Raw genomic sequence first — 25575 nt, forward strand, 5'->3', positions numbered from 1 at the left:
CGAACCAAGTTTTGATCTTGGTATGATACTTGGAGGTTAGATGAACTGAAGGGGTCGTCTGGCTGAGATTGTATTACGCTTGTTCTAAGTTTGGTTGCTCAAGGTTGGGTTTGAAAATGAGTGGATAACCTGTTGTTGTGGCCTTGAAATGGATAGTTGGTTGTTTGAATGTGTATAAGCTCTATTGCATGTGCAGAATGGGTTGTGTGTCGATGTGAATGGATTATGACTATCATGTTTGATTGTGGTTGTTGTTATTTAGGTGATAACAGTTTAGAATTTATGTATTGGTTGTGGAAAAATCAAAAATATGGTGAAGCTATAAAGCTTGGGTGTCCATAGTAAATTCCGTTGAATTACTATGCGGCAAAACGGTTAAGTAAATTCGAGATCTTTCGTTAGTGAAGTCGTTATTGGTTTGCTTGTGTATTTCGTGGTTTGATAATAAGTAAGGAAAGAAATTAATGTTTATAGGTGGCCTTAGTAATCGGGTGCACTCAATATATGTTTGGTCGATAACGTAACTTCAAGTCAATGTTCGATAATTTAGGTAATTATCGAATCTACCTCGATTGGTCAAACATGGTCAAATGGTCAAATGTGGTCAAACTAAAAAGTGCCGGTCAACGTGGTCAAATTGGTCAACTCCTGGTCAAATCAGGAAAAGTTGGTTGGACGATTTATTAATCGTCGAGATTTCGTTTAATTGTTCAAAAGTTATTAACTATCGAAATGTCGGAATCTAGGACTCCAGTTACCCGAGGAACAGAAGGTTCGAAACTCTCGGAGTACGTAAGAGAAAGCATCGGAATCCAGGTAGGGATTCAGGACTCTCCTCGGTTGGTGATTTTCTTTTATATTTTTATTAATGTGATGCATGTTAAGTAGTATGGTTTGGTTAAGTTCAAATGCGACGCATACTAACCAAATCGTGAGAAAATGTGTGATGGCTTGAGAGCGAAGGGTGGCTCTGACTTCCTTGGGTTCGATCCCCAAAACCTCCGGAGGGTTAGTTACGCCGGTCGTCCGGGTATTCCGATCGTAATGACGGGCTCGGTACGTGTGCGTAGCTAGGTAGCGGACGCTCTCGCTACGCTTACCTGGTGATGAAGTATATTGAGGTAAGGTCGTGTAGTGGGTCTATGGGACCGGCCATCTGGTAAGATTCAGCGCGCGTATTCAATTTTGTATTATGCATCGATTTTTGAGTTAAAAAGCATTCTTATAAAGTTTGTCGTTCTTTTAAATATTTGGTTTAAATATGTTTTCATACTGGGCAGCCCAAATATTTGTTTATTGGTTTTGAGTCTATTTGAGGTAGAGTTCCTGTTGAGCAGCGAGGACGAAAGCTCACCCCCTACAACAGTATGGATGCAGGTACTGTGCACTGGTGACGGGACAGTAGCGGACGGAGCTGGGTGTGCGGAACAAGTTCGGTAAATCATTATTTGGATGCTGTTTTAGATTCTATTTCTCGAACTTCGTGTTTCAGAACTTGTGGTTATTTAGCATCGTGTCAATTTTAGTTGAATTCTCTTTCATTGAAATTCATACCTCGTGTGATCCTTATCCAAGTATTGGATGAGTGAAATAGATTTCAGCAACTCAAGTTTTTCACCTCAAAAATATCGGTAGCTTCCGCTGTGTTTTGCAAAAAGTTTTCTAACAAAATGCCTAGCGGTCCTCTAGAATGTGAATCGAGCTTTCGGTTTATATTTTAGAGCGCCGTGGCACTGTAACGTGCCCAAGCTGGTGAGGTGCGGTTTGGGGCGTTACATCACCACCATAGCCGGAGGCTCCGCCTCTCTCTCTCTTCACACGTTGACCTCCACGGTTCCATGCACGCCTCTCTCGGAAATTTCCTTCCTCTTTAGGGCGAGAATATGGACCAAAACGTCCAAAATTGTCCCTACTCTTAGGGTTTCGCTCCTTGCGTCCTCCCTTGGGGGCGCGACTATAGTTAGATTCCGGAATAGACTTAGTTCCCACAGGTCTAGCATTATAGTTCTTCACAAGTATGTTGTCGTGCTTTTCAGCTACGTTCATGGCGCCAATAAGCTCATGAAACCTTGTGATACGTCCTGCTTTCACATCAATCCGATAATTCTTTGAAATCATCAGGGCAGAGACGGGGAAGGTAGAGAGAGTCTTCTCGATCAACATCGTATCAGTTATGGCTTGGCCACAAAACTCCATCAGAGACTTGATACGAAGAGCTTCTGAGTTATAATCAAGCACAGACTTGAAATCACAGAAGTGGAGGCTATGCCATCGCACTTCTAAATCAGGAAGCAGGGAGTCACGAACGTTGCCAAATCGCTGCTCAAGTTCAACCCATAGCTTTCTTGGGTCCTCCTCATTGAGGTATTCACTTTGGAGCGCGTCATTCATGTGCCTTGTCATGAGAATGATGGCTTTAGCTTGTTTTGCTTCAACAGCAGTAGCTTGCTCAATATAGAGCACGTTCTGACTAGGCTCTTGGATGGCTTCCAGAAGTCCATCAGCCTTAAGATGTTGGCGCACATCTTGGACCTACCTATGGTATCCAGTGCTAGTTGTCTCCAGTGGAACAAAGTTCAACTTGTTCAGGTTACTCATCCTGAAAAACAACACAAGATTAGGGTTAGTTTCGGAGCGAAAAAGGTTACCACGAAAAACTATTAAATTTCTGAGCGTAGTCGCTTCCAAGAAATTAGGGATTTTCTGAGCGTAGTCGCTTCCAAGAAAATCCGATTCCAAGAAGGGTTTTGGATTAGATCGAAACAACGATGTATGTGGTCAATCGTTTTCTTCTCAACAAACTCTAAGTTTGGAGGACTCTACAAGCTCTAAGCTTGGAGTGAGCACGAACCCCTACAGTTCGGCTTTTGGTCTCCCCTATGAAGAAGAAAGGGGGGTAGAAGAAGGGATGCTGGAAGTCCCCGAGAAAAGAAGAAAAGAATGAAAACTTCAAAAACAGAAACTTTTAGAAAAGTTTACCTCTTAGGATTGCAGAGCGAGCTTTAGTCCTAGGCGAACAGACTAGAGAGATGGTCCCGTGGTCGCTGGGTCCAGGTGACACGGGTGTGTTGCGGGGTTGTTGGCGTGTCGCCGGTGTCGCGGATGTATCTCTGTGTAGCAGGGTCGCGGTGTCACGAGAATGCAGAGCCGTCGCGAGAATGCAGACCCATCTCGAGGGCAGGCGCGCGTTGGTGGGAGAAGCGAGCGCGCGCACGCGCGCGAGGGTACTATTATGATATCTCGCGGAAGTGTCGCGGTGTCGCAGGGTGCAAAGTTGTGGGGGCCGCTCGAGGAGGCGAGCTTTCGCAGGAAAAACAAACGCTGTCGAAGGCAGAAGGCAAGCAGGGCTTGCGGGCTTGAGGACAGGAGGAAAGTGGGGCTTGCAGGTGCTGCAGAGGCAGCAGGGCTAACCTGGTAGGGTTAGCGTTAAGTTGTGACGCGGGGACTGCGGGGGCAGTAGTAGCACAGGCGATGCTAATCTGATTTTAGGCTTATAGCTTGTGTTAGGGCTCGTGCTGATAACGTGTTTTAGGGAAACGGTAATTGAGAGGAATTTGATGTGTATTCTCATAGATAATATGGGCCTCTTTACATAGAATCCAATTCATACATTGAATAGGAATCCAGATCCTTCTAATGTAACCCTATTGCCACTAGGTCAAGTAACCTAGAGTTTGAGCTAAACACAAATAGAGATATCCTTAAACACAAAGATAAAAGTGCAACAAGGATTCGAACCTGGTCTTTGAAATCTTTGATAAGAGATATTTCTACCATCTCGAAGATGTTCGACAATGTTTCCTTCTCTCATGTCTTCTGAGTAGCAAGCAAAAGTTAAAAATAACATAGTGGATATATGCCAACTAAGCTACATAACCATACCTTGAATTTATCCCAACATTCTTAAGATATATATTAAATTTAGGACTAAATATTGTTTAGTCCTTGAATTTTAGTCCTAAAAACACTTCAGTCTCTGGCCTTTTAATTTCACACGTTTAGTCCTTGTACTTCAAATTTTCAAACTAATAGGTCTTTGCCGTTACTTTCCGTCCAAAAATTTCGTTAAAGCGCTGACGTGGCAGTCTCTCCACGATAAAAATGATTATTATACCCTCACATCATTTTTTTTAATTAATTCATTAATTAATTCTTTTTTCTCTCTCTCTCTCTCTTTTTTTTTTTTTACGATCGACATTATAGCACCTCTTCCTCCTCTCTCTCTTCCTCCATCACTCGTCACCATGCTGCTGCACCAGAATCTCTTACCAAACCCTTTTCTCCTCTATTCAATCACCACAGTCCCCTCACCGACCTAGAGACCCAGAGCCACCAAACCAACCCGACCCACCCCAACTCACCTGCTGGTGCACCCATCACAACTTCAACCCCTTCGCCGATCCCATCGATTAGCGAAGCTCCGACAACGACTTCTTCTCACATGCCGTCTCCGATTCCCACGGTGACGTCAGCTGCTTCGATTTGTAGATCGAGATGGAGAGGCTGGGGAGCTTGGAGGCTAGGGTTTCCGATGTGGGGTTTGGTGAGGTTGAAGCAGGCGTTGAGGGAGTGGGGGCGGGCGGCGTCGTGGGTTGTGGTGGTCTGAGCGGCGGTGGCAGAGTCCTGGTCGATGATGAGAGGGACGATGGAGAACTAGTGGGGGAAGTTGGTGAGCTTGATTTTGCAGAAGCAGGGAGAGGAGGTTTTGAGTTTTCCAAATTTGGGGATTTGGGGGGAGAGAGAGAGAGAGAGAGAGAGAGAGAGAGAGAGAGAGAGAGAGAGAGAGAGAGAGAGAGAGAGAGAGAGAGAGAGAGAGAGAGAGAGAGAGAGAGAGAGCTGGCCACGAGGCTCAGACCAGGGGAGGGCGAGCATCGCCGAGGGTTGAGTGAAGGTGATGGCGCTGCAAAAGAGGAACCCAACTTCGGGTAATTTTTGTTGTAGAGAACAGTGTTTGAGAGAGAGAGAGGCCCTTGGTGAAGATCAAGAAGAAGAGAGAAAAATTTGCCAATTTCCCCAAAAAAGAAGAAGAAGAGATCAACAAAAGGGAAAAAAAATTAAATTAAAAAAATGTGAGGGTATAATAGTCATTTTATAACGGAGAGACTGCCACGTCAGCACTTTAACGGAATTTTTTGGACCGAGAGTAACGACAAGGATCTATTGGTTTGAAATTTTGAAGTAAAAGGACTAAACGTATGAAATTAGAAGGCCAGGGACTAAAGTGTTTTTAGGGCAAAAGTTCAAAGACTAAACAATATTTAGTCCTTAAATTTATTTCGTTCCATTTTTAGTAAAAAAGATAAATTCACGGACAATATTCCAACTTTAGGTCATTCGACACTTTAGTACCTGAATTCGTAAACTCTCACTCTGGTGCCTCAACTTATATATCTTAAACACCTTTCATACTCGTCGTCAATAACGACATTAACTACACCCATGTGGACTGTCACGTGCCTTTCTTCTTCAAAGGTGTTTCTGTCTCTCCCTAATTTCTCGATTTCTAAAACTCTACCCTTCATTCTATGGGAGGGGAAATCATCCATACAGTACCTAACATTTCTATAATTATAAATTTTGATATCTCAAATTCAAAAAACATCTGAATGGTACCTGAGGTTATGAACCCGACTGAAGATTCTTACTTAGAGAAGTTAGCTTCGTTATGGAGGCTACCGGCTGGCAATTTTTGAATGATATTTTCGTTCTTTCATATTTTTTAATAAAATATTTTGAAGGTTTGTATCCAAATATGATTTGGGCACCCTTCAACCTCCTAAAGCAGCACCTCTTTGCCGAAAACTTCTCTTAGGTTTAGTTCATCCCCGAACCCGACCCCAAAGCCATTGACGACCTTTAGACACAACACATCTATTTCAAGTACCTCTCAAAAATCATCTCCAACCTTTCAAGAACCTCACTAATCCCACCTATGTCCTTACTCCACCTATTCTAACACCTCTCTTCTCACTAAAAGCTTTGGTTCGCTAGCGAGCTCTCTCCTCCTCCACTACCACCACTACCAGATGTAGAAGACGACGATGACAAAGAAGTAGTCAAGTACAATGAGCCCAAAAAGAAATCGAAGCTGCCCAAAGTCGAGTTCTGGTAAGAGGGTAAGATTTTTGTGGGGAATTTACCCAACTGGCATGGGTCAAGAATAACAAGGTCTCCAAGTGTTTCCGGCAATTCAAAAAATGAAAGGACATTTTAATCTTTACCAACCTGATCTTGTTGCCCTAGGAGTTCCTGCCCCTTGGGAGATACCGAATAAATGACTACTTGAATCGGGGTTTTGAGCATATATTTTGAAGCATACATTGTTTTGACAGACATGTGCTTTGGGAATTTCGTATTTCATATCCATTTTGGTTCTAATAGCTGATCTTAATGTTTCTTTTGTTTTTTCAAAATATTTGGAAGGTATTAGACCTTCTTGTATGCAATTGAGATCTGCACCTGAATCAATAAGTGTTGTTGTTATTAATTTATAGTCTTTGATTTTAAGGTGTACTTTAGCATACAGTTTTTTGAGTTGGATTTGACGCATAATACTGAGGATTTTTTGCTCAGATGATTCCGCATCGTTGTGCTCAGATAGTTCATTATTGGTAAGGTTTTCAGTAGGATGGTGTATTTTAAGGGATTGATTATCTATTTTAAGAATATTTAAGTCATGTTTGATTTCTTTGTTGTCATGACTAATCTCTGAATTTGTTTTTTTGTAATGATTGTATTTGTGTTTTAATTGTCTTTATTTCTTGTTGTAAATCTTGAATTTGTCCTAGTCAAAAACTTAACCGAGAAAGTAATTCTCGGTCTTCCTTTCATCACTTTAATATACCCTTTTACAACAAAACACTATGGTATTACCACCTATCCATTTGGTGAACTAGTCAAATTTACCTTTTCATCTAACTCTGAAATCCATACACTAAAAGCTTTACAAGAAAATTCTATTTCAAAAACACTCAATTGTATTCAGGCAAAATATAAGCAGATAACCTTCCTTAAAGAAAAAATCAACTTCAAACGAATTGATGCCCAACTACAAGGACCTTTCCTTCAACACTTTATATATATATATATATATATATATATATATATGAGTTAATTGCTGCTTACTCCCTATACTTATAGGGTTTTATCGTTTCAGTCCCTGACATTCGAATTTCACCTAAAAAGTCCCTGAACTCCTAATTTCCTCCCAATTGGTCCCTGCCGGCTGCCGTCAAGACTCCGTCAAAGATTCCGTTATCTTGCTGACGTGGCTGTCTTTTCCCCCCTAAAAAGTCTATTATACCCTCACTTACTCTTTTTTTTAATTAGTTTTATTCTCTCTCTGTTTTTTTTTTTTTGAATTTCTTTTTTCTCTCTCTCTTTTTTCTTTTTTTCTTTTTACCTCTTCTTCTTCCAGCTATTTCTCCACCTCTGTTTATTTCCTCCTCTCCTCCTTCACCAACGCCAACGCCACCCACCACCTCCATCATCTGCAAGAGAAAAGGAAAAACAAGCTGAACTCATGTCTATAATTTAATCGCAACCAAACCAGTAAATGAAGCAACAATCATCTCAAATCTATAAAATGTAATACAATACCCCAATTGCAAATCCAATACACACAAGAAGAACAAAGCCAAACTCGACAAGTTATACAGCCCAGCCACAGATCTATAAACAAAAGTAAGAACCTTCAGATGCATGGGTAAGGCCACCAGATTGATTCTATGGAGTTAACGTAAAACAATCTTATAGTTTCACAAATTTTCACATATCAAGCATTCATAATCAGTAAACATTTGGTGCTTGTAGCCACAGTAACAACCGGCATAGTTCGAAGATTGAAGATGCAGCAGTGAATCACATTTTAAACTCAGTTTAACAATTCTAATATCAGCTTAGGCTCAAAACAAAATTCTTCAAATCACAAATTCCCAAACCAAAACCAGTCCGGCGCTATAAAGAACAAAACTTTAACAAATCCAGATTCATACAATACAAATTAACCATTTCAGATTCACATCTGCACGAACCAGATCCCAGAATCACATAAACACAGAGAAAAGCAGAGAAATTGAAATGAGGAGATCGAAAACAAAAACAAAGAATATGAATGGATTGGAGACGAAGATATATAGATACCTGATCTGGTTGAGAGCAGTGACCTTAGATTTGAGCTTGGAGATTTTATCAGTGGCAGGCTGGCAGTAATTGCTGAACTAACACACAAGTTTTTCAAATTTCTAGAGAAAACGAAAATGAAAACGAATTAAGAGATCAGAGAGAGAGAGATAGCTGATGGTGGTACTCTTCTTCTCCGATCTCGTCCCAAAGATGTTCTTGTTCGACCTTCGAACTAACCTTCACTTCTCTCCCAAGCTTCTCGATCTTGTTGTGGCACTGCGAGGAGGTCTTGGACGGCGAGACCAGTGGGAATTAGGCGACGTCATCCCAGTTGGTGGCGGCTGAGAGAGGACCACTTGTCCTTGAAGATGGAGATGAGGGCTTCGGTCTCGTTGTCGGTCCAGTACGGCGGCGGGTGGTTAGGGAGGACATTGGGTGTGGAATAAGGAGAGAAGGGAGGCCGTAGGTTAGGAGAGGAATGAGGATTGTGATGGGGGTGGTGGGTGGCGTTGGCGTTTCTGAAGGTTTGGAGATGGAGAGAGAACTGAGTTTTGTTTTTGGAAGAAGAAGACGGATAACCAAAGGAGGAGAGAAAAGCTGGAAGAAGAAAAGATAAAATGAAAAAAAAAAGAGACAAAAAATAAATTAAAAAAAAAGAGTAAGTGAGGGTATAATAGACTTTTCAGGGGGAAATGACCGCCACGTCAGCAAGGTAATGGAGTATTTGATGGATGCTTGACGACAGGGACTAATTGAGAGGAAATTGGGAGTTCAGGGACTTTTTAGGTGAAATTCGAAGGTCAGAGACTGAAACGATGAAACCCTATAAGTATAGGGAGTAAACAGTATTTAACTCTATATATATATACAGATCCTATCCAGATCGGAGCTCCGCTTTGAAAATTAACGTGTGAAGTTTGAGTTTTTGGTCACTTTTCAGTCGCATATCCACACCTCGACCGTTCAGTGTTTAGGTACTAGTGTATAGATCGTCTCTACAAATTTTCAGCCAAAATGATGATCGTTAAGGCATTGATAATTGCCTTAAAGCTAGTACGATTCACGTTGACAGATTTAGTCCGTCCATTAGTTTAAGAGAGTTAGATACCTTAACGATCATCAATTTGGCTGAAAATTTGAGAGTTATATACACATATTTACACACACACACACACACACAGGGCGCTTCTAGTGAGGGATTCTTTTTTTTGGCCATTTTAAGGGATCGCTAATTATACCTACTTTTCAATCACATATTCACATTTTAACCGTTCTGTTTTAAGGTATATATGAGTAAATCATCTCTATAAATTTTTAGCTAAATTGATAATTATTAAGGTATTCATAACTGTAATTTACAATTATGAACACAAACGGTTCAGGTTGGACAGATTCGGTTCATCCATTGATTTAATTTAGTTCAATACTTTAATGATCATTAATTTGGCTGAAAATTTGTAGAATTGATCTATACATTATGACATAAAAACTGAACGATAGAGATGCTGAAATACTATCGAAAAGTGGGTCCCACAAGGGATTCCTTAAAAAGGCAAAAAAAAGCCCTTCTAGTGAGGGATCCCTTTCTTTGGTCTTTTCTAGGGATAGAGCATTAGACCAACTTTTTGGTCACATTTTGACATCTCAACTGTTCAGTTTTTAGGTCCTAATGTGTAGATCATTTCTGCAAAATTTCAGCCAAATCAGTAATCGTTAAGGCATTCAAAAAGGTGATTTAAAATTATAAGTCTGAACGGTTCAAGTTTAATAGATTTAGTTCGTCAATTGATTTAATCTAGTTCGATACCTTAACGATCACCGATTTTGCTGAAAATTTGCAGAAATGATCTATACATTATGACCTAAAAACTGAACGATTGAGATGTCAAAATGTGATCGAAAAGTTAGTCTAATGCCCTATCCCTAAAAAAGACCAAAAAAATGATCCCTAAGTGGAATGGTCCTATATATATAACTAATAAGTGTTTTTTTTTTTAGGGGAATGGTTTTTAAAAGCAGGGGATAAGAGATTATGGTAGCCAACGAAGGAAGGGAGAAGTAGAGGAAAAAGACGGGAAAGGGAAGAGAGAAAATGAAAGAAAGAAAGAGAAGAAAGTAAGAAGAGAATGGGAGGTTTTCCTTGGGAGTGACTTGCTGCTTTAGGAGAGAAGATCGGAAAAACAAAAAGAAGAAGAAGAAAAAGGACTACACTTTTCATGGTGCAGTAGAGCATGGACTACACTTGTTGCAACAATATTGCTTGCTTTTGGGCTCTTGGAGAACTGGGCTTGAAAGTTGTTAATATTATGACTGCAAGTTTGGAAGAATGGGTGAAGAATGTACTTGATGTACTTACTGAGCACCAACATAACTTCTTTTTTGTTTACATATGAGTTATATGGACAGAGAGGAACAATTTGGTGTGGAATGGCAGTTTCTTTTAGTGTGGAATGACAGTTTCTTCAATGCGTACAACATTGTACAATGGGCGTCCAAGTTTCTTGGTGAGTATCAACAAGTCCACCGAGCAAGGAAGATGAAGACTAGAAGGACACAAGCTAAGTGGGAAAACCCTCCTACGGGAAGAATTAAGATCAACATAGATGGAAGCTACTGGACTGAGTCTGGTGATGGATACGTGATGACAAAGGTACGTGCATGCCAGCTATGGCGCGGTATTTTCCTAATGTCCTTTCTGCTTTCCAAATGGAGGTAGAAGCTTATTGCAGGGCAGACCTTCTCTTGGCTATTTACCAATAGCGGGACAATTTCATACTTGAGAGTGATTGCTCACTGATAGTGGCTGCATTGAATCAGAATTTGGAGAACTGATTTGAAGTTAGGCGCATTATTGATGATTGTAAGTCATATTTGACATCATTACACTTAATTGAGATTTCTCATGTCTTCCGAGATGCAAATGGTGTAGTTAATAGATTAGCTCATCTTACTAGTTCAAATTTTCTTAATGATGTATGGTTAGAGGAGGCTCCTGTTATTATTCAGGATGTCTTCTATGAGGATTTCTGTAATTGCACTCGAGGTCAAGGCCCTATGTGCCTCTCGATGCATAATTTTAATTTAATAAGTCATGTGTGAGGATGAGACTCCCAACTTGGATGGGTACCAAATCCCTTTAAAAAAAAAAAAGACCAGAAAAGAGAAGAAACGACAGCGATAGAGGAAGAAGTGAGAACCTCATCTTTTGCGAATGGGGTTTTGCTGTGAGACTAAGATTGACTGATGGTAGTGCGGGTACGACAGTCGCCGGAGGCATGTATAACTGGTGGGATATGCAGAGAGACATGAGAGAACTTTGGAGAAGATGAACCTCAAAAGGATGAAAATACCCTTAAAAAATGACAACCTTAACAGCGCTAACATCTCTAGGTACGAATCTTCGGTCATGGTCATAACTTCAGGTACCATTCTGATATTTTTTTTATTTTATTTTTTTGAATTTGAGGTTCCGAAATTTATAATGAGTGAAACGTCAGAGACCGTACGGATGATTTTCCCTTCTTTTTCTCTTCATGCAATTTCATCTTCATCTCATGAACACAACCTGCACAGCGCCATCCTTGCAAACTAGCCATTTCAATCTTTCCATCATCTTCTTTTACTGACTTCTCTTTTTATGATTAGTTTCAATTGATACTGATCATTTGATTTTTCTTTTCCACTGCCAGCATACCCACAATTCGTTTCAATCCGATAATATTCAAATGTAAAAGAGTTTTATACGTGATCATATCTGAAGCTTCCAAGAGAAATCAAGGAGTTCTTATGGTTTCAATTCAATTATACAGACTTGAAGCTAGATTTGGATCCAAATCCTCCATTGTTTGGAATCGATTGATATTGATTATGAAAGCACAAACCAAATTCAAATACTTACATAAAATTCAGATACAACTATAAGACTTTAGTATCAATTCATTAGTTTGTGCTTTCAAATTCTTTAATTGGTATTAAGGAAAAAACTTGTATCTACTACGAGAGCTGGGGAGAGAGACTGAAAATAGACCAAAAAAGAGGAAAGGAGAAGATTAATGTGAATTGAAGAAGAAGAAAAAACAATCTGAGCTAAGACAAATATACCCTTCAAAAAAAGGGCATATGGGCTACCATGTAGGGTGATGTAGCAGTTGTACGTTAACGTCGTTGTTAACGTCATGTATGAAAATTGATTAGCAAAGATAAGTTGAGGCACCAAATACAAAATTAGGGTACTAAAATGTCGGATGACTTAAAGTGGGGGAACTGTTTAGGACTTTTTCTCTTGGTAAAATAGTGAAGGATATTCCATTAGTAATGAAACGAGGGATTAATGTTGTTCAGGACTTGAGGTCGATTAAAAGACGCAGAAATAGCTAGAACTGAATGCGGAAAGTATGGAAAAACATCCCGTAATGTATTTAACCAGAAAATAGATTAACCAGAAAACATGAGGCCTCCAATTTTCGGAGACTTTGTGCGGCCACACCACCCACACACCTAAGACCGCCCCCCGGCTTCCATCAAGCTTTATCTAACTAAGCAAATGACTTAAATTCAGTTCTTTGTAGCAAAGTAGTAACAATAAGAGCATTATGAGAACTATCTTACTGCATGGATCTTCATCAAAACTATTGAAGCTGATTTAAGTGTTTTTTAAGGAAACTTTTTCCTACTAGAAACTAGCCCTATCTAACAACCCGGATCCGTAAGAGAACTGTGTGTAGACAAACAAAAATATCTCTATAGACATGGAATAATTGAATGGCTGATTCGACTGATTTTGGATGGATATTTCTCGAAAAAGATAGAAAATGAAAGTCTCCAATCATGAAAACGTAAGTATTACGGACAAAGTGAGCATGGACGGTTCTAGTTTGTGCATATCCTCTCTAGATCAATTCCTCAACAATCATATTCTAAATTTCTTTACAAACACTTCTTGAAAGAAAACACCCAATAATTTCCAGTTTTACACGCCCATTCCACTGCAGAATATTGCAAAGCTTTATTACCTAACTTCATTTCTTTTGAAACTACCCTTTATCCTTATAAAGGAATAGTTTGAATTTGAACATAGCTCATTGACATTAAACCTAGCTCCATTTCTTCAAAGAGTAGGTGCTTCTTTCAATTATAGAAGATGGCATATCCCATCGCTCAACCACCTCACAATTAAACCACAATACATATCAATCGACAGAATCTTTATCGACCATATAATCAAATAATCAATCAATACTGGCGTCCAAAATATAATTCAGTACATTGGTTTCCCTGGTGGCTTTAGACTTGACTACTGCCAAGTCAATGCAAGTTCTGCGGGTAGTACTCTACATTCCAGTTGTAGTCAACTTTCTCGAGTTGAGTTCGTCCCCAAGTGAATATATGATCCAGTTTTTCGAACATTAGAACAAATTGTTATGACTTTGGGGTAAAACCCTAGTTAAAAAATCTTGTCTACAAGTGTTTGATATGTCCGGCGGTTCATTTTCTACACCGCATACATAAGTCTTTTTAATATATTTCTTTTACAATAGTTGATCACGTGATTAATAGGTGAAGTTCAATGACCCCGATCCTCTTGCAAACAAAGATAAAATTGAACTCCTCTACGCCATAATTAATAATTTAATTATGACTGTATAATTAATGGTTTATTATATATGACTTTGTGGTAAAAACCTAGTCAAAAAAATATTGTCTGCAAGGACCTGATACGTTGCGCAATCCATTTTTCTACTGGCCTACTGTAGTTACTTAGACTTAGTTACCACATTAATTAATTGATGTTACTTTTTCTTGGTGATGAAATACTGCCGAACTTCATAGACTCATGAAAACTCTCCTTTATAGACCATATTATGGGATCAACGATGAAGAATGACCTCCGCTTTTGTCGCTTTCTGCAAAAGAAGAGGTGTCACGCTTTGGTCCATTTGGCATACGAGAAATAAGTTTCTATTTCAACGAAAGAACTCTACTCCTGCTTCTTGTTCAATTTTAGCCTATAATTGATTGCATTAAAGGAAACGCAATGTTTCCATGGATGCTGCAGATTTTAGTTCGTGATATAAAATTGTTAGCCGAGCAACTTCATTCCGTTATATTTAGACATATCTACAGAGAAGCTAACTTTATAGCTGAATATTTAGAAACTTTGGCTTAAACCTGTTAGAACCCTAGAATTTGGTTTTTCTCTTTACCCCTCTTGATGTGCCCAGCGTTCCATTTGGATCAGCTGGGTGGGGGTGTCCGTCATGGTTTTTTTTTCTCGTTGTAGTTCTTTTTAGATGCAGTCCGGATGAATTTTTTTATTAATCGCGGTCCTATGACTCAGCTGCTACATTAGATTTATTTCCTTTTTTATCTTGCTGACTCAACACCTAAATTTTTCATTCCTAACATACCCTTATTTAATATATTTTGCACAATAAACAGTAAAAGCTAATATATTTATGGGAATCCTAAATTATTGCAATCTTGTTAATGTAAAATTAGCAAATTTAATGTGTTGACTTTAATTTATATTATTAGTTTCTTGATTGAATTCAAAAGATGAATATATATATATATATATATATATATATATATATTAAGATATTATTCTTCCTTGATCTTGCCTATCACACATTGTGTTCTTCTTCTTCCTCATTTTTTCTACCGAATCATCGATTTTTCCCTCTTTTTGTTCCATGCATATCCTATTTCCAACACATACTTCTCATTTCTCTGTTTATTTCTAGCTTTTTCTTTCACATTAGTATTTTGTTTGTGTGGCTTCTCCCTTCTTAGATCATTTTTAGGTCTTACTAACATGACATATTCAATTCGCAGCTACCTTTATTATAGATTTGGTAAGAAGTTTTTGCTTACCTTTAATATAGACTCTATTATGATGCTATAGGTAAGATTTGTCCTAGAATTTGATTAGACATTTTTATTTCACATTTACATGTCTTATTTATAGGTAAGATTTCACAAGTTTAAAAAAAAAATCAAGTTTCTCTATATCTCTATATCTAAGGTTCTCTCATTATCTCACATTTTCTCTTTCATACATTTTATCTTTTAATTAGGTATAAGTTCTATATATACATATTTGTACCCTTTTGATTAGATTGGGAAATATATTCTATGTTTTTTTTTCCTGCTTCGTATGTCTAGGTAGTTTAAATCTCTACGATACAACTTTAAATACCTACCATATACATACAAATGAAGCAATAATGTTTGAATTTTTGTTCTAATGTTTTTTATCCTATAATGTAGGTATATAAGTATTAGACCTACATCTTAGGTATATTGAGTTTATATGAATGCATTTAGTCTTCTTTGTCTGAAAATTATTTATTGATGAATTGTAAATTTAGAATTTGAATTAAAAATTTAAAATTGAGCTAAAATTGTGATCTAATTAGTGAATTTGAAATTATTTACCTTACTTGGTTCTAAGAGCAAAATAGACTATTAAAAAAAGCAAATGGACCGTAATTAACAAGAAAATATGAGCGGACTAGATCTAATTTTTATATAACAAAAAGGACTTGAATCGAATTAACTCTTTTTTTTATACATAAAAAAAAAAAAAAACTTCTCAATACCAACTTCATTATAGTTTTGATTATATAATCAGTTAAGGATCTAAATACCTTAATCTGAATATATGTGACGGAAACTATTTTTAGCGTAAACTAAGCGCACTGTAGGCGTGTATGACTTGTTCCACAAGGCAATCAAAACATTGATAATAATATGGTCTGGGTGCACTGGTCCCAATTTAATTCTTAAACACATAGAGATCAACGGATGTAGATATTTCATTGATAGGGAAGAAGTTTCTATTATCTGTGAGACAGCTGACACCTTCTGGTCCTCCTTTCAAACTTTGATTCATTCACTAATTCAACTGTGTGTACAGAAATGTCACCAGGGCAAATCAGTATTATTCAATGGAATCTCTTCATCAATTTTGTACTCTTTTCAAACTTTTACGATTACAATTTTCAATATGCGAAATATCTATATGTATTATCAAAACGGATCATTTACGGTAAATTAATGTACTAATATATAAAGTAAATTAACTTAATATAGAGGTAGACTAGCTCAATACATATATAGATAGACTAATTTGATATCAAGCCAAGTTAGTGTACGTATTAATGCATGACATTGGTCTACCTATGTATCAAATTTAGTTTACTTGATGTATTTGAATATTAATGTCTTTTTAGCACGACATTTTGAGTCTCGCATAGTGGCGGATAGGTGAGTAACAAGTAAGAACCTGCCTTTTGTGCTGAGATCTAGATAATTCTAAATATCCTCAGAATTTATATATTTAGTGGTAATTGTATTGAGTATTTGTCCAACAAATTGTTTATCAATGACTGAAGAATATGAACTTTCTACTTCCATATGATAAGAAATGGAAGAATCAAACTCTGAAAAGTTTGCAAATTCACAACATTCATAAGCAATTCACAATACTTGTTACGAAGCAACTTTTACTTGATCACTTCATTAGAGGTAGTGTGAAATTTCACACGCCCATGTCTATAACTACAAAACTTAGAATGAGACCACTATAAGCATTATTTACAAAGCTAGGTTCTCCATCGATACGTCCGCAAGATTGTTCGGTAACTTTGATCACCATCAAAAGATAAAATACCATACGTATTAATTAATACCTTACTTGTGTGAAAATGAATTTAGTTTGAAAGAGTTCTAAGGTGTGAATAGACAAAATGTTATCACGTCCATGATTTGTTGAACAAAATTTGATGACTATTGTTTTGGACAAACCTAAGATGAATTTACCCTAAGATGCTGGTGGAGTGTCATAATCTCGATACTTCTTTTGGTCTGAGGGATGTCAATATTTGAAGAAACACTAGTTAGCAGTCATCTGTATACGAGGGAATGACTGGCCATTAATATTCAAGCCTCCAGCTTTGTCTCGTTTAGACCTTCCCAACGTCAATGTGAACAGATTGATTCAAAATGGGTCTCCAAACACTTGTCGTTTCAATCTTGCATGTTTTGATATCCGCATATTTAGTCTTAATTCTAGCCGTGTTCATGTTAGGAACTTTGTAATTAATCAATTTATCCAATAATTATAGCGTCGATTTGAACCCGAATGTGGGGGTTCTACACCTAAAGGCTCTTACCAACTCGACTACCTGTGGTAGTTTTAAAAGGGTAGATCTACGACATTCACACAAATCACTTGACAGAAATGAGCATGGCAACAATTATTGATATCGTAATCTAGACTAATTCTTAAATCAGTATACTAACTTCATACAATAATAGATCAGTTAATAAATACTGCATGAAGCCAGTTTACCACTGGCGGGAGAGTTCGTCTACCAATTATATACTATTAGATAAATAAATGCATCCTAGACTTTCCTCTTTTTCATTCGTTGTCCTATAGTTCTTGACTCGTGACTGCATCAGAGATAGAGGTGATGGCAGAAATAGAAACTGCTTAAAAACCACGACGAATTCAAGCAATTTTATTTACCAAAATATTTGGCCGAGTACGTTGCAGAGACTCTTGCAACTTGCAAGGAATATAAAAATCAAATGGAAAATGGGATCTAGAGAACTAGTTCAAACTTAGGAAATGGAAAGACTGCAGCCCCAGTGAAGTCAAAAGCCGCGGGCATTAATATAATGCACTTCTCCATTTTAATTCCTTCCCCAAAGCTTCGTATTTCTTGGGTTTCCCTCTAAACTCCTAAACCTCTTCTAGATTGCCCCAAATTTTGAAGACCTCACTTTCGAATTAATCACAACTTGGTACATGAAGTTCCCATTTCTTTGTGTGCAAGAAATGGCAAGACTCCGGCCACGAATGACAAGGACTGTTGAGATGTTGGCGGGTGAGATTGACATGAAAAATTATCAGATTTCACAACCTGGACTTGTTTCTGATTTCACAAACATCAAAATGGGTCAGCATCAGTCAGGTGATCATAGCACTTTCTCCAGGGTCTCCGCAGCTAGTACCACACAAACCCGCTTTTCATCTGAGGAGTTCGGGTTATCCTCGTAAAGATTATGCGTGTTTTTTTTTTTTTTTGCCTCTGCAGAAGCTGTCCCAGGAAAGGTTATTTCAGCCAACAGATCAGATTGTTCTTTTCGTTGGACATCTTTTAGTATATAAGATCATCCAAATCCAATTAGAGAAGTCACATTGATAATCTAACTCAACACCACCATTTTTCTTTTGGCTTTACATTGTTTGATAAGTTTTGGAATGAGGAGGTCATTCACTTTGTTTCTTGCTGTTGTTGATAGTATTTTGCAAAATACAAGTGTACAAATTATCTCCAATGAACTAATATTGAAGTTTCTTTAACTGTTTTTGTTAATACACATCCTAAAGTTCATAAACTGCAGCACAGACATTTAACTGATGAAGCAAGCAGGGGATATGAGCCCAAATACTGGTGAAGTTAACAAAAAGAGTAAATATAAAAGTTCATAAACTGCACTACTGCAGCACAGACACTATTAACTGATGAAGCAAGCTGGGGATATGAGCCTGAATACTGGTGAAGTTTAGTTAGTTTACGAAAAGAGTAAGGAAAATACTTCAATACATTAATGTACCGATACATCAAGTAGACTAGGTTCAATACAGAGGTAGACTAGCTCGGTACAAGGGTAGACTAACTCCATGCATGTCTACCCATGTATTGAGCTAGTCTATCTCTGTATTGAACCTAGTCTACTTAATGTATTGATACATTAATGTACTGTAGATGATCCCAAAGAGTAAATATAAAAAGATGAAAAGTGCCGTCCTATAACCCTCTCAAATCGCACCCGACTATTTTCTCATCGACCATTCAACTAGCTACTATTTGCATAAAGAAAGCTCAGCTAAACAAACCCACTTCACCTGAAAGGCCATTTCCTTTCCTACTGTGGGGATATGAGAGAGTAAGAGAGAAGCTGAAATAAGAAAGGACAGATCATTTAGGACCTACAATTATTTTTCGTTCTCTTGTGCATCAGCTCAGGTTGTTTTTCTGTTCCAAAAGCGATTTGTCATAGAGTGCTTAATTTTCATTTCTCAAATGGGACTGCAAGACGAGAGAATTCAGACGAGGAAGTAGTTTTCCCATCTCTCAATTGGGGAAATTGGCAATACATTTAACTTACAACACGTATCTGACAAGTAATGCATAGATTTTTACCAACTCGTGCAATTAACCAACAGTAGCAATAACAAGTTAACAACCAGCGAAGAAGTAAACAGAACAATGTTATGGTCATAGCCAAGCATTCAGTTGAAATGCAAGTATGATATCGGTTAACACAAAGTAAATGAAAAGGAATACGAGGTCTTCACAAAGAATTGTTAATCTATCAGGATTTATCCTTGTACAAAATATAATATGCATTAAAATAATCTCTCTCAAATTCAAGTCGAGACTGCACTCTAATGCCCTACACGATAGGCAAAATATAAGATAAACTTTTATGTTGAATGGTACAAAAAATATTGATCCCTTCACTTTTTGAGGACTGAGGGAAATATAATGAGAAACAAAGAAAGAAGAGTAAGGAAAGAGCAACCAACATAATTTACAAGAAGCTCGTAAGAGATGTACAGTTGGGGAAGAACATAACTTACTGAAGTAGTAGTGACCAATGTTTGATGTATATCCGGGGACCTGATTCAGAAATTACAAGGTCAAACCATCTTTCACAATGTGCTCCAACCAAGATGCAATATCGGACATGGTAGGACGCTCGTTAGGCTTTTCCTTAACAGCTAGTCCTGCTATATCAGCAAGTTTTAGCAATGGTTCAACATTTCTCGGAAGAGTTACATAACGATCGATGATGGCAGCTGCTTTGTTCTGTTTTATTAAAGGCAATGCCCATTCGACTATACTTGGAGGAGTGTAATCTCTGTCATAAGCTTTCCGTCCACTGAGAATCTCTAGCAGTACTATCCCGAAGTTGTAAACATCACTTTCCAAATCCCCACCGAGATCCTTGTCATTAGAAGTAAGGAGCCCGAAATCTGCAATTCTTGCACCCCATTCAGAATCCAAAAGAATATTTGAGGTCTTCACATCGCGGTGGACAATGGGAGGCACAAATTCCTTGTGAAGGTACTCGATCCCCTTTGCAGCCTGCATTGCAATTTTCAACCGGAAGCCCCAGTTTAGAGGAGAAAGACCACTATGGAGATGGTCATAAAGTGTACCATGGGGCATGTACTCGTATACGAGCAGCCTCTCCCCCATCTCTGAGCAGTAACCTAATAAGTTCACAATATTACAGTGTCGAATTTTGCAAAGAACTTCTAATTCCATTTCAAAGTCCCTACTGTTGGTGTGAATTATAGTGGCAGCATTTGCTCTCTTGACTGCAACTTGCTGCCCTTCTGCTAGAACAGCTTTGTAAACAAAGCCATAGCTTCCCCTACCAACCTCATTAAACTCCTTGAATCCATTGGTTGCATCTTTTAGTTCAGAGAGTCTGAACACTTGAGCAACCCCAGGACATGGAACAACGGATAGAGGAGCTTCTGAATCTTCATTATTGTCCGCTTCCAACTCTGGCTTCCCAATGCAAGACTTGAACTGCTTCTTGGTCCCTTCTTCCTTTCGGGAAGTGGTTAAACGGGGAAGAAAGCACCAACTGATTGATATCAGCAAGAAACCCAAAGCACAAGACCCAAATATGATCACCAATCTCCAAATATGATGCCATAGCTTACTCTTCATCTCTGGAGGTGCTTGAAGCCCACAAATATCTCTGCAAGTGCTGTTTTGGCAAAGAGAGCAAGCTGTACACACTCTATCAGCATGTTGGGTACATGAACTCGACAAGAAGTACCCCTCAGAACAATTAGACCCACAAGGTGAACAAATCGTTAGATCGTTTCGAACACACAAGCTTGTCAAATCCACCTCATTAAGAACACTAACATTGAAAGCAAACTTCCCCACTCCACAGAAACCAGGACTACAAAGACCTGGACTACACAACTCCAATGGAGGATCATACTCAGGTTTCTGTGAGGAAGTTGCATTAGCAGCCCAACATTCCAGCAACAGATCATCCTCCCTTATCCCACAAGTAGTAAAATCCGACGAAGCAATTGCCACAAACCCTTGACCTTTAGGAACCAAAGAAGAGTTGAAGATCCCCCAACACTCAACTCCATGGTTATCGTCTCTAATCCCACAAAAATGGCGAGCCCCGGAGGCCAATGCCACATATTGGGTGTCAATTGGATGACCAGCTAATAAATCAGAATCACCCCAACATTGAACCTCACCAGTTACCTCTGAAATTCCACACAGTGAAGCCTTCCCTGAAGCTAAAGCTGTGAAATTGTCTACTACACCAGAGACCCCTAAGTTAGAGGAATTGGGTCCCCAGCAAATAAGCCCTCCCTCTCTAATACCACCACAGCTGAACCCTTCACCAGAAACAACCTTTTTGAATGCAAGATTGCTGATTGACTGGTCAGAAAACAGAGTACTCTGTTTTGAACTCAAAGTATTATTCCCAGTTTCATAAATCTCCCAACAATCTACTGTACCCAAATCGTGATCAGAATAATAGGAACCTCTGATGGCACAGACATGGCTCTTTCCGGCGGCAATATGAGCATAAGCGGTGGTCCGTAAAGTGGGTGGTACGAGATCTATACCTGGGGCAATGGAGCTCCAACAATACGCCTGCGACGTATTCGCTAAAATGCCGCAGAGAAAACCTTCACCGCCTGAGAGCGCAGCCATCGCCGGAATGTCGCTAAAGGACGGCGAAGTAGGCAAAGAAGCGGAGGACGGCGTCGACTCGGAGCTGTTCTTGCCCCAACAAACCACGTCCTGCTTGCCGCTAGCATCTATAGCGCAGAAGAACCCACTTTCGCCGAAAGAGGCCGAGATTGGCCCCATTGATCCAAACCCAGATGCAGTTTTGAAGAACAGAAGTAGGAGTAGAGAGAGTAGTAAGAACTGAGAGAACCCAGAAATGGTTTGGTGGGTTTGCATGGTTTGGTTGGGATTGGATCAGTGATGGCATGGACTGATTTTAGGGTGAGGTTTATGCATGGTGGGATTGGTGTTTTGGGTGATGCTAGTTTTGCTGAAGCTGGAGAGGTGTGAGTGTGAGGATGGTGACGATGAAAGAACGTGGGTGTCGCAGCCATTTTTACTGTTTTGGTGGACCGTTAAGGACTGAAAGTAGTTACTGGCTTACTGCAACTAGTTGTATATTTTAATGCTAATAATGTCTGCTTCGTTTTGTTTACTGCAAGCTTTGATCGGATTGGATTTGAAGGAGATGCTGTTCACCGTGTTAGCGTCAAACGAGGATTACAGTCCGCCACATGGTTCAACAAGTGGGAGTTTTCAGCTCGGCTGGACTCTGCAGGGAGGGGGAAGTGTTTGACTGTTGAACTCCCTTGACATCTATAATTGAAACATTAACAAATGTGTTGTCACTGTTGTGTTGTGAGTATTTGAAGCATCGACCATTCTTCAGAGTTGTCATGTTTGTGTTCGTTTTAGATTCGTGATTTATACTCTTTCTCAAAATCAGAGTGTTTGTATTAAATTTGCGTCAGCAATGTTTTTTTAAAATTTTATGTTCAGTTCGAATACGTATCGGTAACATTTCTTCACAATTGTCATGTTTGTGTTCGTTTCTGAATTCATGTTAGTTATACTTTTTCAAAACTACAATGTTTGAAACAAATTTGCATCAACAATACTTCTTTATAATTGTCATGTTTATATCAGGATTCAGAACTATCGAGTTCATATGAAATATATGTTTCGCAAAAAAAACAAATGAAATATATGTTATGGGAAATTATAATATAGTGTCGTATTCGTATCAAATACATGTTAACAACACATTTTTTGAACTATAATGCTCATACAATTAGATACGTGTTGATAGCATTTTAGAATCTAAATGCAAACATTTAGACAATCCACTCATCATCTTTTCTCTTGTCATGTAACATTAGTTTCCATGCTTGTGATATAATCTACTCATCAACAACCAATACAGATCTAATTCGACACTATAGAGGCTTTTATTATGGAACTGAAGTTGACTTAATTATTAAGATAATTTTGATATTGCTTCAGTATCAATAGCTAAACACATTGCACAAATCGGCAGAAACCTGTTCCATTTTCTGTGTTTTGTAAGAGTCCAACGTGCTCCACTAGTACTCTAAGATAGCTTTGTATATAAATCTATTGTTGAAGGTCTTCTGTACCTAAACATTAGAAACTTTTAAATCATACATGCCAGATATAAAAATTGGGGATCCAAATGTGAGCACTTTCATAACTTGTACAAATGAGCAAGAAGGAAGTGGGTTTTTGATCCAAAAGAGACTTCAATGGTGCAAAGACAGAAAAAGCATTCCACTCACTAGATCATTGTAGTTGGAAAGTTGGTTTTGGTGCGGTGTGAATGTGTGATAGCACTATTGCTGCCATTTCATAACCTTTTAATTTCAGTGCTTCTGGCTTTCATGGATTTGGAGAACCCAAACACCCAAAATAAAAATGCTAGTAAACTTTCGTGAATCTTATAAAAAAGGATTATCATCCTGTTATATTGGCTAAAGATGGATATTTACTTATTTATTGAGGAAAGAAAAGAAAAGATTTTCAAAAGTCAATTTACATAGTTGTGGATAAAGAAAAGTTCTTGGATCCATTTAGATACATTTACATGGTTGTCAATTTACATACTGGTCTGGTCACATTCTACAAAGAAAGTGACAAGTCGCACAATTAAAGATATTTAAGGTAGCTTGGGACATATATAGAGACTATTTAGGGTATGGAGTTTTAGGAAGCTATTCTAATGAGAACCACTTTAATGAGAATTAATTGAGAACTTTCTAATTAACGGTTTGGAAGACCCAGTTTTTTATTACATTATGACAAATCAACTGTTAAATGTTTATGTATGCATGAGTAGATCACTTTTGAAAATTTTCTTCTAAATTGCTAATTGTTAAGGTACCGAACTAAATCAAATCAATGGACGAACAAAATCTATTAAACATAAATGCCTTAACGATTTTCAATTTGGTTGAAAAATTGCATAAATGATCTACACATGAATATAAATATCTAACGGTTGATTTGCGAAAATGTGATCGAAAAGTGGGTCTCACAAAAAAGTTTTCAACTAGTCCTCATTTTAGTGATCCTCATTAGAAGCTCTCTCTAGAGTTTTATATATCCGCCTATGTGACATCTTTTCATTGGTTGGCTGCCATAATCTCTAAAACCATCCATTAAATTAGCTGTCCTACAAGACTTTAGTTTACTAATGTATAATGGATGTTGATCTATGAGATTATTCTACGACTTAAAAACCATACAAAATATGTTGAACTATATCATTTTGTCAAGTCATTATTAATAAACAAGTGACCTGCAAACGACTATTTTTTTTTTTTTTCAAATCTAGATCACATGGTATCTTTAAAGGCTTCCTAGGTCAAGAAACTAATCCGTATAGATTTAGGGTGGCAGCGGGTTGGGTTCTTCATGCTGACGGTGGCCCATCGGCGGCATGGATTTTTATCCTGGGCAGTGGTGGTGTGCTAGTAGTAGTCCCTTTTGTGCTGAAGCCAGACTGATTTCCAGGGCGGCTAGGAGTTCATCATGTGCCCTAGGTTTTCATTTTGGGGCTTACTTGGGCTCAGGAGCCCAGTAATTATATTTTGTTTTATTTGTTTATCTTACTTAGTAGTTGATTTTTTATTTTTGAATAGGTGTGGATTCAGAGCAATTGAAGTTGATTTTTTCCCCTTCTACTATTACATATGCACTTGAGTGAGCATTTTTAAGTGTAGATTATGTATGGGAGACTTATTTTCTCGAAACCACATATGTGGCAGGTTCCTTATAATGCTACCATATTCTCAAATGAAGTGTTCTCGTTTCTTCTAAAAAAAATGTTATTAAACTAGTATTTTTCAATGGTGTATAACCATGATGCAAGTGTTGATACAATAATTTGGTTTTTTTTTTTTCTTTCTTTTTTTCTTTTTCTAGTGCAACAACATGTAGCCTAAAAGAATTACAAGGCACGGGCAGTTATTTACATTGTTATATTAGGTTTTGATTGAGATTTTCCAACACATATCTCAAGTCGGATATAAGTTTGTACTTGACACCATTAACACTACACACCCGATAAGGATGGATTCAGTAGATGCAATTCGTTTTTGTGGGCGAAACAAAATACTTTTATAATTTCTAGTAATGTCACTTACACCAACGAGGTCAGTTAACTTAAAAAACGACCAGAAAATGTTTACATTCGCATGACCTCTCGCTCAAATCTGTTGTGGTTCTCGAGAACCAAATTTGTGCCGATATCTCTAGTTAGACGAATCATCAAGTAGGTAATTGTTCT

The 25575-nt window shown here is 38.1% G+C and overlaps 1 protein-coding gene across 1 annotated transcript; it reads right to left on the reverse strand.

Moving 5' to 3' along the window:
* Positions 1–19463: 19463 nt before the first annotated feature.
* LOC112192911 (serine/threonine-protein kinase-like protein CCR1) lies at positions 19464–22627 on the reverse strand. The gene has a single exon (XM_024332836.2). The coding sequence runs from the start codon at positions 22164–22166 to the stop codon at positions 19836–19838; it is 2331 nt and encodes a 776-aa protein (XP_024188604.1). The 5' UTR covers positions 22167–22627; the 3' UTR covers positions 19464–19835.
* Positions 22628–25575: the final 2948 nt, after the last annotated feature.

Source organism: Rosa chinensis, chromosome 3, assembly GCF_002994745.2.
Source record: "Rosa chinensis cultivar Old Blush chromosome 3, RchiOBHm-V2, whole genome shotgun sequence".
Taxonomy (NCBI): Eukaryota; Viridiplantae; Streptophyta; class Magnoliopsida; order Rosales; family Rosaceae; genus Rosa; species Rosa chinensis.